Consider the following 14,914-nt stretch of genomic DNA (forward strand, 5'->3'; position numbering starts at 1 on the left):
TGAAATGTGCTGTATGGGTGGCTTCATGGGATAGTCTAATTTCTCCAAGAAGTGGAATGGTTGAGTAAAAAGAGGGGGATTATTTTTAATATCAATCTGAAATCGTAGGGGCGGCACGGTGGACGACTGGTTAGAGCGTCAGCCTCACAGTTCTGAGTTCTGAGGACCAGGGTTCAATCCCCGGCCCCGACTGTGTGGAGTTTGCATGTTCTCCCCGTGCCTGCGTGGGTTTTCCCCGGGCACTCCGGTTTCCGCCCACATCCCAAAAACATGCATTAATTGGAGCCTCTAAATTGCCCGTAGGTGTGAATGTGAGTGCGAATGGTTGTTTGTTTCCATGTGCCCTGCGATTGGCTGGCAAACAGTTCAGAGTGTATCATTATCATTATTTAAAACGTGACTAACAAATCATGCGTGTGGCTGTGGTGACCCCTGATAGAACAAGCCGAAAGTGACACCAAAAAGGATCGACGTCCACACAAAGCCTCTCTTTCTTTCTTTGTTTTGAAGGACGTTACAGTGCAGAGTATAACAAATCTATTGAAAATGTCAGTGGAGACTGGCTTGGTGACATAGAAAACGTTTTCATGACGTTTTCATCATTTGAAAAAGGCGCTGAAAACAATTCACAAAGAGAAGTAAAAGTCCGTGTTATTCACGAATTGACGCATTTCAGCCCCCCGCCCCCCCAGCCCCCCGCTTCTTCTTTTAACATTTTTTTTTTTTTTTTTTTACCTCATGCCGCCCAAACGAGCGATTTTCGAATCGGTGACAGATTGCGTAATAATGACAACGTAAAGCAGAGCACGTCTTTGTGCGCTCCCTTTAATCATAAAAAAAAAAACAGCATTGCAACACGATTGGATCGCACCATCTTGATTTCGAAACTGCAAAGATAATGGATGGATGTGCATTTACCTAAAACTTTCTTGTTATGTGATTGTTTTTATTTGCGCACCCTGACTAAGTTTTGTCATTCAGTGCCCCTTCGCAGGATGTCTTTCAGAGACTTGCAAAGTAAGTACTCATACTGACATGTGATGTTGGTTTAAACCATCCATCCATCCATTTTCCCAACCGCCTATCCTCACTGCGGGTCTGTTGGCGCCCTTAATGCTGAAATGATTTCTCCTTGGATAGATTTCACAGAAATGATGAGAGCTTTGGGCTTTCCTCGCTTGATATCTGTGGAAAACTTCAGAACGCCAAACTTTACGCTCGTGGCAGAAATCCTAATATGGCTTGCTAAATGGTATGTTTAAAACATCTCTATTAATACGAGTAATGTGATATAATTAGGAATAAGATATGTGATACACATTTGGATAATGTTGTAGCATGTCAAAATTCTGTCATATTCTGTTCAAGTGATTTTCATCATTGCACTCATCCCCTGGAATACAGATGATTATATTACTGGATGTTATCTTATACAACCATGTACACCTTTATTTTCTCTATGTAGTTATGAACCCCAGATGGAAATTCCGACTGAGACGAACACAGAGTCAGACAGAATATTCCTCATCAAGACTGTGGCTCAGTTCATGGTAACATCTTAAGTTTAACAAGCACAAAGGCCGTTTTTCCTATCAAAGAATGCGAATCTCTCATGTAACAGGCAACGAAAGCTCACATCAAGATGAACACCAAGCGTCTTTACCAGGCTGATGGTTATGCAGTGAAAGAGATGTTAAAGATCACCACGGTGCTGTACAATGCAATGAAGACCAAGCAAATGACCCTGGGGGACAGAGTGGAGGAGGACACCAAGTTCAAGTTTGAACTGGGCACTCGAGTGAGATTTGTTGCCTTTATTCCTGTGACAAAATATAACTGAATATTTACAAATGATAATTTACGATAAATGCACATCCATCCATCCATTTTCTACCGCTTATCCGAGGTCGGGTCACGGGGGAAGTAGCTTTAGCAGGGACGCCCAGACTTCCCTCTCCCCAGCCACTTCATCCAGCTCTTCCCGGGGGATCCTGAGGCGTTCCCAGGCCAGCCGAAGGATGTAGTCTCTCCAGCGTGTCCAGGGTCGTCCCCGGGGTCTCCTCCCGGTGGGACATGCCCGGAACACCTCACCAGGGAGGCGTCCGGGAGGCATCCGAATCAGATGCCCCAGCCACCTCATCTGGCTCCTCTCGATGTGAAGGAGCAGCGGCTCTACTCTGAGTTCCTCCCGGATGACCGAGCTTCTCACCCTATCTCTAAGGGAGAGCCCGGACACCCTGCGGAGGAAACTCATTTCGGCCGCTTGTATCCTGGATCTTGTTCTTTCGGTCACGACCCACAGCTCGTGATCATAGGTGAGGGTAGGAACGTAGATCGACCGGTAAATCGAGAGCTACGCCTTTCGGCTTAGCTCCTTCTTTACCACAACGGATCGATACAATGTCCGCATCACTGCAGACACTGCACCGATCCGCCTGTCAATCTCCCATTACATTCTTGCCTCACTCGTGAACAAGACCCCAAGATACTTGAACTCCTCCACTTGGGGCAGGATCTCATCCCCGACCTGGAGAGGGGACGCCACCCTTTTCCGACTGAGGACCATGGTCTCAGATTTGGAGGTGCTGATTCTCATCCCAGCCGCTTCACACTCGGCTGCGAACTGCTCCAGTGAGAGTTGGAGGTCACGGCTTGATTAAGCCAGCAGAACCACATCATCTGCAAAAAGCAGAGATTCAATACTGAGGCCACCAAACCGGACCCCCTCTAAACCTCAACTGTGCCTAGAAATCCAGAGGCAAAAAAATCCAGAGGCACTGTCCCCGATGTCCACGCGATGTTGCAGAGGCGTGTCAACCAGGCACGACAACATCCAGAGCCTTGAGGAACTCCGGACGAATCTCATCCACCCCCGGGGCCTTGCCACCGAGGAGCTTTTTAACCACCTCGGTGACCTCAACCCCAGAGATAGGAGACTCCGCCTCAGAGAACCCAGACTCTGCTACCTCATGGGAAAGCGTGTCGGTGGAATTGAGGAGGTCTTCAAAGTATTCTCCCTACCGGCTCATAACGTCCCAAGTCGAGGTCAGCAGAGCCCCATCCCCACTATACACAGTGTTGGTGGCGCACTGCTTCCCCCTCCTTAGATGCCGGATGGTGGACCAGAATTTCCTCGAAGCCATCCGGAAGTCTTTCTCCATGGGCTCACCGAACTCCTCCCATGCCCAAGTTTTTGCTTCAGTGACCACCAAAGCTGCATTCCGCTTGGCCAGCCGGTACCCATCAGCTGCCGCAGGAGTCCCACAGGCCAAAAAGGCCCGATAGGACTCCTTCTTCATAGTCCACTCGGACACGATGTCCCCTGCCTCCCTCGGAACATGAGCAAAGTTGGACCGGCATCTTCCCCCACCATCGGAGACAACTCAACACCAGGTGGTGATCAGTTGACAGCTCCGCCCCTCTCTTTACCCGAGTGTCCAAGACATGCGGCCACAAGTCCGATGACACGACCACAAAGTCGATCATCGAACTGCGACCTAGGGTGTCCTGGTGCCAAGTGCACGTGTGGACACCCTTATGCTTCAACATGGTGTTCGTTATGGACAATCCGTGATGAGCACACCACTCGGGTTCTGATCGGGGGGGCCGTTCCTCCCAATCACGCCCTTCCAGGTCTCACTGTCATTGCCCACGTGAGCATTGAAGTCCCCCAGCAGAACGATGGAATCCCCAGCGGGAGTGCTCTCCAGCACCCCCTCCAAGGACTCCAAAAAGGGTGGGTACTCTGAACTGCTGTTTGGTGCATAGGCACAAACAACAGTCAGGACCTGTCCCGCCATCCGAAGGCGGAGGGAGGCTACCCTCTCGTCCACCGGGGTGAACCCCAACGCACAGGCGCCGAGCCGGGGAGCAATAAATATACCCACACCTGCTCGGCGCCTCTCACCGTGGGCAACTCCAGAGTGGAAGAGAGTCCAACCCCTCTCGAGAGGACTGGTACCAGAGCCCAAGCTGTGCGTGGAGGCGAGTCCGACTATATCTAGTCGGAACTTCTCCACCTCACACACCAGCTCGGGCTTCTTCCCTGCCAGAGAGGTGACATTCCACGTACCCTAGCGCCAGCTTCTGTAGCCGGGGGTCGGAACGCCAAGGTCCCCGCCTTCGGCCATCGCCCAGCTCGCACTGCATCCGACCCCTATGGCCCCTCCCACAGGTGGTGAGCCCATGGGAAGGCGGACCCACGTTACCCTTTCGGGCTGTGCCCGGCCGGGCCCCACGGGTGCAGGCCCGGCCACCAGGCGCTCGCCTTCGAGCCCCACCTCCAGGCCTGGCTCGAGAGGGGGGCCCCGGTGACCCGAGTCCGGGCAAGTGAAAACTGAGTTCATCGTCATCATAAGGGGTCTTCGAGTCGTGCTTTGTCTGGTCCCTCACCTAGGACCCGTTTGCCATGGGTGACCCTGCCAGGGGCATAAAGCCCCAGACAACTTAGCTCCTTGGATCATTGGGACACACAAACCCCTCCACCACGATAAGGTAACGGCTCAAGGAGGGTGTCGCGTAATCTGACACCCTGCTCTTGCCTTGTTGTAAGGTGACAAGGAAGCGAGCTGCCTCACGATCTGGAGTGGATTACTGGAAAATGCACATACATTAAAAAAAACACGTTTAAATCGAGGATATATTTGTGAATTTGAAAAACGTGCAAATAATTTGTGGATTTCAAAAACACGCGTGTGAAATGGGGTGTCATGAACGGAACAGAGGACAGGATCCAAAAATGCACGACTCCACTACAAATGGACAGTTTAAAAAAAGAGAGGTTTAATATACGGGCAGAGGTCGGTACACAGGCAAGCTCCCTCCAGGAACTCAAAGGCGGTGGAGATGAGAGGAAGAGGGTACCTGTTTTTCACAGTTATGTCGTTGAGACCCCGGTAATCGATACAGGTCTTGTCCTTCTTGTCCACAAAGAAAAATCTGGCTCCCGCAGGGGATGAAGATGGGCGAATAATCCCGGCTGCCAGTGATTCATCCACATACCTCCCTCATTTTATTTGTTGTGCTTCCAGGCAGCAAGTCAACTGCACAGTCGTAAGGTCTGTGGGGTGGAAGGGATTTGGCCTTGGAAAAAATGTCTTTAATGTCCTGGTAACAGGTGAGCACTTGAGATGAAACAAGATCCCCTGATGGGGTCTGTGGATTTTCATTTGAAACATATCCCTGAACATCACATGGAGACTTGAAACAGTTCTGGGTGCAATTGCTGCCCGATGACATAACATGCCCATGGGTTATGTCATTTCAACCATGGGTTCCCTAAAATAAGGTCATGATTCATGGCGTCAAAAACATGAAAAACTAATGCGTTCCGAGTGGGAATCAGGAAATGTCAATGTGAGTGTTTGGGTGCAGTGAGTGATCTTGCCCATAAAACTGCCGTCTGCAGCATAGGTGTTGCGGTGGCGTTTTATTTGAAAGGTTCTAATGTGCATTCATCTAACGAGGAGGGAGTTGAGTAAGTTTGCGTCAGAACCAGAGTCAATTAATACAGGTGTATGAATTTCTTGATCAGTAGAGCATAGTGTCACTTTAGGAAGAACCCGGGCAGGTCTTCCTGAATGAAATTCAGACTCACCTCTCCCGTACCCTTGGTTCTGCAACCGGCAACCTTGACGTGACAGTTGCTCACGGAATGACCCAACTGCCCGCAGTAGAAGCACCGCCTTTCCCTCAGCCGGCATTGCTGTTCCTCAGGGGAGAGATGGAACCTGCCCAGTTGCATGGGTTCTTTCGTGGTGACGCTAGCCAGTAGATTGAGACCAGAAACGGGGGCTCTGCCTTTGTTTGGCTGGTCACCGAGGCTCATCCTCCAAGTGCGCGGTGACGCAGCCCTGCGATCCAGCTCGCGATTCAAAAGCCTTTTGTCGATTTTGACGCCGAGAGCGATGAGAGTGTCCAAGTTGGTCGGCAGGTCTAGTGGGACCAAACGATCCTTGACGGTGGGAGATAGTTCTTGAAAAAAATGCATCGAGCAGTGCCCTATTATTCCACTGACTCTCAGCTGCTAGAATGCGAAACTCAATTGCGTAATCTGACACCCTGAGCTTGCCTTGTTGTAAGGTGACAAGGGGGCGAGCTGCCTCACGATCTGGAGTGGATTACTGGAAAATTTGCTCCATCGTCTTTATGAAAGAAAGATGACACGCGGCGGAATTGCGGCTCCATTCAGCAGTAGCCCACACCTCCGCACGACCAGTCAGGTGGGAAATGACAAATGCGATTTTTGCCCGCTCGGTGGGGAAGGCAGCTGCCTGCAGCTCAAAGTGGAGTTTGTGCTGAGTGATGAACGGCTTAATATTCCCAGAAACTCCAGAGAACCTCTCCGGTCGAGAGAGCTGTGCAGACAGCAGCGGAGGTGGCAGGTGGCTGCATGGTGACTGCTTCACATGGAAACGGTGGTACAGTGGCAGCATTGGGTGTTGTGCCAGTTGGTTCCTTCTTCTGAACCATATTCATTAGAACTTCAAACTGTGAGGACACCTGTCTCATGATTTTGTCCTGTCCTTCTAGATGAAGGTGGAGGGCAGCAAGCTGCTCATCCTGCTCCGAGAGGCGTTGACCCTGCGCTTGAAGGGCTTTGCGCACCGGGTCTGAGTCTGCTGGGTCCATGTTATGGCCAGTTTATTCTGTCATGAACGAAACAGAGGACAGGACCCAAAAATGCACGACTCCACTACAAATGGACAGTTTAAAAAAAGAGAAGTTTAATATACGGACAGAGGTCGGTACACAGGCAGGCAATCCGAAAAGGCAACAGTATCCAAAAATGTGAGGTAAAAAGGCAAGGTCGATAATCGGAACAGGGACTAGTCTTACTGTGAGTCGGTGACGTGGAAACAAGGAATTCGACAAGGTACAACGAACTGGCGACTAGAAAGAATGAGACACGAGGTTAAATGCAAGGGGTAATTAGGGTGAATGAGGCACAGGTGGTGAAGATGCTCTCAGGAGCAGGTGTGTACGAGACAGGGGGAAGACAACAACCAGAACACACACCCATGACATGGGGATATATTTGTGGAAACGTGCAAATAGTTTGTGCATTTGAAAAACTCACATGCAAATATTTTTTAGACATATCTCTCCCAATGCTAAATTGCCCCTGATGTTGTACAATCATCTGACATGCATATCTGCATATCTTACCAGACATCAATCAACCTTTGCTCAGTATTTAGTAGCAGTACGCTTTTGAGCTAATACAGCCATGAGTCTTGTTGGAAATTATGTAACAAGTTTTTCTCACCTGGATTTGGGGATCCTCTGCCATTCCTCTTTGCAGATCCTCTCCAGTTCTGTTAGGTTGGGTGGTGAACGTTGGTGCACAGCCATTTACAGTTCTCTCCAGAGATGCTTAATTGGGTTTAAGTCAGGACTCTGGCTGGGCCATTCAAGAACAGTTTAGGCGTTGTTATGAAGCCACTCCTTCGTTATTTTAGCTGTGTGCTATGGGTCGTTGTCTTGTTGGAAGGTGAACCTTCAGCCCAGTCTGAGGTCCTGAGCACTCTGGAGAAGGTTTTCATCCAGGATATCCCTGTACTTGGCCGCATTCATCTTTCCTTCGATTGCAACCAGTTGTCCTGTCCCTGCAGCCGAAAAACACCCCCACAGCATGTTGCTGCCACCACCATGCTTCACTGTCGGGACTATATTGGACAGGTGATGAGCAGTGCCTGGTTTTCTCCACTCATACCGCTTAGAATTCAGGCCAAAAAGTTCTATCTTCATCTCATCAGACCAGAGAATCTTATTTTTCAGGTGTTCAGGTGTTTTTTTTACCAAACTCCATGGGGGCCTTCATGTGTCTTGCATTGAGGAGAGGCTTCCGTCGGGCCACTCTGCCATAAAGCCCCGACTGGTCGAGGGCTGCAGTGATGGTTGATGTTCTAGAATTTTCTCCCATCTCCGACTGCATCTCTGGAGCTCAGCCACAGTGATCTTTGGGTTTTTCTTTACCTCTCTCACCAAGGCTCTTCTCCCCCGATTGCTCAGTTTGGCCAGACGGCCAGTTCTAGGAAGGGTTCTGGTCATCCCAAACGTCTTCCATTTAAGGATTATGGAGGCCACTGTGCTCTTAGGAACCTTAAGGCCAGCAGAAATGTTTTTGTAACCTTGGTCAGATCTGTGCCTTGCCACATATCTGTCTCTGAGGTCTCCAGGCAGTTCCTTTGACCTCATGATTCTCATTTGCTCTGACATGCACTGTGAGCTGTAAGGTCTTATATAGACAGGTGTGTGGCTTTCCTAATTCAAGTCCAATCAGTATAATCAAACACAGCTGGACTCCAATGACGGTGTAGAACCATCTCAAGGATGATCAGAAGAAATGGACAGCACCCGAGTTAAATATATGAGTGTCGCAGCAAAGGGTCTGAATACTTATTGCTGTGTGATATTTCAGTTTTTCTTTTTTAATAAATCTGGAAATAATGTCAACAATTAATTTTTATCTGTTAATATTGGGTGCTGTGTGACATTAATGAGGAAAAAAATGAACTTAAATGGCTGCAATATAACAAAGTGTGAAACATTTTAGGGGGTTTGAATTAATTAGGTACCCACTGTATGTACACAACAAATTGATGGATAACTACTATTGAAATGACAAGCCAGTAAAAATTGTTTGTTCAATTGTTAATCAGTTTATTTTACAAGGGGGATTTATCACATAAAATGCTTGCATCACCTCAACATTATTAAAAGTGAAGACCTGTCGATGCACATTATTTGCTTTCTTCGGCCACATAAAATGATGTGATGCACTGGATCTGGCCCCCAAGCCTCGAGTTATATACCTGCGAGTTAGACCTATTAGATTATTTTTTGACTGCATGAACTCTAAAATCAAAAGTATTACACAATTATCAAAACCTTACACTCAAAAAGCGAAACATCGTCCCAGATTTTCACCACTATAAGCACAATCTCAGCCTCACACATTTTGCAAAACAATACACATCGTCATTTGCAAAATACCAAACACTCGTATAAACTAGACAGAACTACATAATGATGTCACTTCCTTGCAATTTCAAAGCACTGACTTTCAAATTGGCACACCTATTAGCCAATTGGTCAAACACAGCCATCAGGTGTGCAAGCACATGATTGCTAAATTGTAGACACACAATCTGGTTTAAGCACTATAAAATAAAACTGCACCAGGTGCGTTACCTCTCTTCAATGTAAATGGAAGGAGTCTGAACAAGAAGAGAAATGAGGGTGACGGGGGGAATCCACAGAGGAGGTGAAGGTGGAAGTGCTCAAAGAAGAGGACGATGTGCAAGTCTGTATTCAACATTTGAGATGGCTCTTGCCATGTTTTCTTGCTAATGAGGATATCGCCTGTGTTGTTGAATTAGTAATTGTTAAATTCTCTGGGCAGCTCAAGCGAGTCGAAGAGATAATGCATTTTCATTTTTTTTTCTTTTTACTGTAATTGTAACCTGTGCTGGATACAGTATTTTATGTCTGATATTTGCTGAGCTAGGCGTCACAGTGGACGACTGGTTAGCACATCTGTCTCACAGTTCTGAGGACCCGAGTTCAAATCCAGCCTTGCCTGTGTAGGTTTTCTACTCCGGTTTCCTCCCACATTCCAAAAACATGCAGGGTAGGTTAATTGAAGACTATAAATTGCCTGTGGGTGTGAATGTGAGTGCAAATGGTTGTTTGTTTATATGTGCTCTGTGATTGGCTGGCGACCAGTTCAGGGTGTACCTCGCCTCATGCCCAGAGTCATCTGGGATAGGCTCCAGCACTCCCGCAACCCGTGTGAGGAAAAGCAGTATGGAAAATGAATCAATGAATACATTTGCTGAGCTTCGTGTTATGCACACTACTGTAAAACCATGAACAATGTTTTGTTGTGGTTCTCCATGTTGGCGTGTTGACTGACTTGGGTATATGGAGAGAAATTATGTTGTCATCAATCTGCGACTTTGGTCTTGTCTCTGGTTTTCTTGGTGAATTTACACATTGTCAATTTGCATTATACATCCACACCTTGTCCTTGTGTTACTGCTGCAAGACCAATTTCCCTTTAAGGGACAAATATTCTGATTCTGAACACTTTCGCCATGTGCTTCACTTGCAGTACTCTATAATCACTGAAGTATTGCTAAGAATTGGTAAAAGTTAGGTTAGCAACAGCAGTATGTAAATTGTTCAAATATAATTAAGTCATGAAATGTTTTTATATGGTAACTATATATATATATATATATATATATATATATACACACACACACACATAAATTTGTGTATAGTTTCTACAAGAGTGTTTCATTTTGCAAATAATCCGAGGCGTTCTTCTACTTGTGTGCGTGTGTGGTTGTCTGTGTATAATATTTTGACAAAATGGGCACAGTTTTTTATGTTTAAGCAATCCTAAAAAAAAGTAGTTTGACCCTTCTGAACTGAATTAATTCTGAACACGGATTGAACAATTGGTAAGAAAAAAAATCCTCAGAGATTTGAAATACTGTATTTTGAATGTCCTCAGAGTATGTAAATGAAAATGTCTTATTTTTCCATTTGTCTTTATTCCAGATTTCAGATCTGAAAGCAGCTCGGCAACTGGCATCGGAGGCCACTTCAAAAGGAGCATCTTTGTACGATTTGTTAGGAAAGGAGGTAGACCTAAGGGTGAGAGAAAATATTCGCTGACCAAAGTCTTGATTTATCTAGATTTCTCTGTTAGATTAAACTTTAACATTTCCATCCATCCATTTTCCATACCGCTTATCCTCACTAGGGTCGCCGGGCGTCCTGGCGCCTATCTTGTGTTATTTGTTTTTCTTAAGAAATTGAGAACTGCTGCCATTGCAAGACCTCTGGAGATCAATGAGACAGAAAAGGCCTTGAGACATGCCATCAAGGAGGTCTTGGTTTGTATCTCTTAAAATGTTTTGATATTATGACCTTGAACAATTTCCTTCATATATTAGCATAAAATCTTTGTCCCTTAAGGAGAGTGTGGAGAAGACTAAAATCATGATGAGGAATGTTGTTTCTGATGTTGCCAGTCTGGATGCCAAGAAAGAAAAGAAACATTGGCAGCTGGAAATGAATCAGAGGAGACTCCAAACTCTGCAAAGTGTCAGGTTAGTTTACAACTTTTCTATAAATGTAAAAAAAAAGAAATAAATATATTCCCTTATAATGACAATGGAGCAATTCTCATTGAGGACGTAGCAGTAGGAGAAACTGGTGATTCTGTTTCAAATGCACAGTATTGTACCTTGACAAGAATGACTTGGAACCATAAGTCAAACCAACAATCATGATGCTTAATGACCCCACTCATCATCTACTGTATGTGTCCTCCAAGGAATTCATGCAATAGGGTCAAAAATTGTGTGACACATCGAGGATAAGACTTTACCGTTTTGTTTGAACAGTTATCATTCTCACTAAAATGGTCTTTTTTTTGTTAAACAAGACAATGTTCCTTTCAATCTCTCAGGCCATTGTTCATGGATGAATATGAGAAGATCGAGGAGAAGCTGGAGGAGCAGTACAAGTTGCAAGTGGAAAACTTTGCAAACTTTTATTTCCTTGAGTGGCAGCAGGAAAAACATATCAGACAAGAGAAGATGATTGAGGTGAATGAATGTAAAAGGGACTGTGTTTTTATTTTTTAGTGGAACATTTAAAAAAAAAAAAAAAAAAAAAAAAAAAAAGTAACTGTCCCTGAATCACCTGCAGAAAGGATATTAAAACTGATCCGACCATCACGTTTGTAATTTGTCTAAACCATCCCAAACATTTTTTGGGTCACAGATGGGTTTCACATCAAGCAATACATTCATGGGCTGGCAAAGGAAACAAATAAAAACAATAACAAATATTAAAAATAAAACTCACCATTATTGAATGTAGTTTTTGTAATTAGTGGAAGCCCTGCACTGGTTTTTCTTCAATGAGACAGTCCCATCTTAGGGTAATAGAAAACAAAGACCCATTAAGTGTATTACTTACGTCCTGCCTTCTCTGTAATTTTGTTTTGGTCACTGTCATTTCAGAAAACTTCACAAGGCACAGGCTGAATGCACCTGATTTTCAAAGTAAAACTTCTTGTAGACTTTGATAAATAAAATATCCCGTGTTCAGTCTCTCCTTGCGACTCGTTCCAAGTGGCTCACAGACTAGTACTGGTTTTTGGTCTGGTGGTTGGGGATCACTGGTCTAAACTCAACTTTAACATAGTCAACTCTGACAGCAAGTTTTCCAACCGGTTAAATTGGGTCAATTCTTTTTTGTCTTGTTAACATCCATCCATCCATTTTCTGAGCCGCTTCTCCTCACTAGGGTCGCGGGCGTGCTGGAGCCTATCCCAGCTATCATGGGGCAGGAGGCGGGGTACACCCTGAACTGGTTGCCAGCCAATCGCAGGGCACATAGAAACAAACAACCATTCGCACTCACAGTCATGCCTACGGGCAATTTAGAGTCTCCAATTAATGCATGTTTTTGGGATGTGGGAGGAAACCGGAGTGCCCGGAGAAAAGCCTAGCCTGGGACTCCCCGTGCGGGAGAACATGCAAACTCCACACAGGCAGGATTGAACCCGGGTCCTCAGAACTGTGAGGCTGACGCTCCAACCAGTCTCCACCGTGCCGCGTCTTGTCAACATTTCAAACTAAATTACGAACCAGTCACACACCATGCGCAACAAATGAATACACTGTCGGTAAAATAAAAAAAACATTGCATTGCTGGACTTTCACTGGCTTGTATTCCATTTTTGAAACGTTACACCAAACTCTTGTGTGCTCATTGACTTTATTTGCAATCAGTGTCCCACATTTCCGGGAGTATTTTGCAGTATAATATGGCAGATAAAATAATTATGAAAGGAAGCGCAAGGTTTTCTACCAAATTTGTAGGGGTATCTTTACGACACCCATCTCTGCTTCCGATCTCTGCCAACTGTCTCTTTACAATCTCACTGTCTGTAACATATTGTTGGCAATGCTATAATTTGCTCAAACCATACAAATAATTTACTGTATAATTTAACAACTAAAATACAATTCACACTATCTAGCAGATGTAGATTGGCATCTGTGATTATCTTTGGTAATGTCACTTTTTTGCCTAGCCTGGGACTAACAACTGGAAATGACTGTAATTTAAGTAATCCATAAACAACACTACAAAGATTGTTTCTTCTGCACGTAAATTATCACAGATGATCACTGTATTAAACAAAATACACATTTTATATAGTTCGGGGCTTTACATCAGGGGATGTCGCTGATAATTTGTCAACTGTGGGCCTGTGAAGGCTTTTGAGTCTTTTGCGATTAAGAGCTATATAAATAAACTCTACTTAAAAGAAAGGAAAACAGACCATGAGGTAGGGACCTGCTCAAAAATCCTCACCTGACTAGACTACTGGGAGATCGATATCCACAAGAGAGACTTCTTAAACATTAAGTCTTCTGAGAATAAAAGTAAAAAGATTTTAATTTAGGCGGATAAAAGGAAAAATGAGGAATCAAAACAATGTCTGCTTTGTCCTAGTCACTTGGTTTTAATATGTTCTCTGGATACCTGCAGGAGGAAAACAATCGAAAGAGGATGATGCAGCAAATGAAGGAGAATTATGAGGATTGTATGAGTTCATGTAAGACAAACACAATTAAGGAATCATGTTTAAAAACCTATAGATTTACCCTGTGGCACTCAGTAGTGTGTGTGTGTGTGTGTGTGTGTGTGTGTGTGTGTGTGTGCATGTGTGTGTGTTGCAGTTAATGAAGAGGACACGCTTGATGACAAAGGCCTCGATGGAGACATTGATGAGTGTCAAACTTCTAATCCACGGCTCACTCTAAATGACATTGTGGCAGGTAAGCAAACAAATTGGTTCAGATACAGCTCCAGTTTCATATGAGTACAAACTCATGACATCATTTTGTTTTTATTTTATTGTTGCTAAAGTTATATCTTGGCACAAATGTCATCTACTAAAAATAAATAAAATGAATAAACCATCACATAGATTATGATCTGCTAAAACTAAATAAACAAAATGCATAAACCATCACAGATTATGACCCCGGACATCTACATAGACTGGGTTTATGTATGCTTTGTTTCACTTAGGAACAGGCATTGGGAAGATGCTGAGTGGTGACAGTGATGAGGTAAATCTATAGAAATATTAAAAATGTCTTGCCTGTATACTCCAGCTTCCTCCCACATTCTAAAAACATGGATGTTAGTTTGATTGAAGACTAATTGTCGTTCGATGTGAATGATTGTTCGTCTCTATGTGCCCTGCTATTGGCTAGCCCATAGCTATGAATCTGAATTCTACCTTTCAGTCAGAGGAGAGCGAAAGAGATGAAGATGAAGAAGATGAGGGCCTGGGATTGGATGGCTTTTTAGGGAGCCCAGAGGCAAGGGTGTCCTGCGCTTCCAGGGGAGCCATGAAACGCCCTCTGATGGATAAGAGTGATGATGACTTTTAAAATTCAGCTCAAACCATAGAAGTCAGACTGATTGTTGGTATACTCTTAATAGGAGACAGTATTTGCATGAAGAATACCACTTTTAATTTAGTGGAGTCCCTGTTATATCAATGTTAACATACCCTGAAAGAGCATTGACGGTCCTCCTTTCAAATTCACTCCGGGTAAACATTGCCAGAGGTTGGAAGTAACGAAGTACTTCATTACTGTACTTAAAGGTCCCATATTTTGGCTGTTTAGACCTCCATAGAGTGACTCTCCAACATTAACTTAGTATGAAAGTGTCAATTTCATTTAATAAAACACCTTGGTTTTGTCATACTGGTGTCCAGAATAGGCCCCTCTGACAGCTACTTCTGTTTGACCCAGTTTTGTATCCGCTTTGTCCATATTTGGCTAAGCCCACTCCCCCC

At 44.9% G+C, this 14,914-nt stretch overlaps 1 protein-coding gene across 1 annotated transcript; it reads left to right on the forward strand.

Moving 5' to 3' along the window:
• Positions 1–995: 995 nt before the first annotated feature.
• Positions 996–14,744, forward strand: LOC133415032 (clusterin-associated protein 1 homolog). The gene is made up of 12 exons (XM_061700829.1): positions 996–1,017; positions 1,141–1,252; positions 1,466–1,550; positions 1,622–1,798; positions 10,573–10,668; positions 10,827–10,910; positions 10,993–11,126; positions 11,489–11,627; positions 13,588–13,654; positions 13,779–13,877; positions 14,134–14,174; positions 14,355–14,744. The coding sequence occupies exons 1-12, from the start codon at positions 996–998 to the stop codon at positions 14,499–14,501; spliced, it is 1,203 nt and encodes a 400-aa protein (XP_061556813.1). The 3' UTR covers positions 14,502–14,744.
• Positions 14,745–14,914: the final 170 nt, after the last annotated feature.

The sequence above is a fragment of the Phycodurus eques genome, chromosome 2, assembly GCF_024500275.1.
Source record: "Phycodurus eques isolate BA_2022a chromosome 2, UOR_Pequ_1.1, whole genome shotgun sequence".
Taxonomy (NCBI): Eukaryota; Metazoa; Chordata; class Actinopteri; order Syngnathiformes; family Syngnathidae; genus Phycodurus; species Phycodurus eques.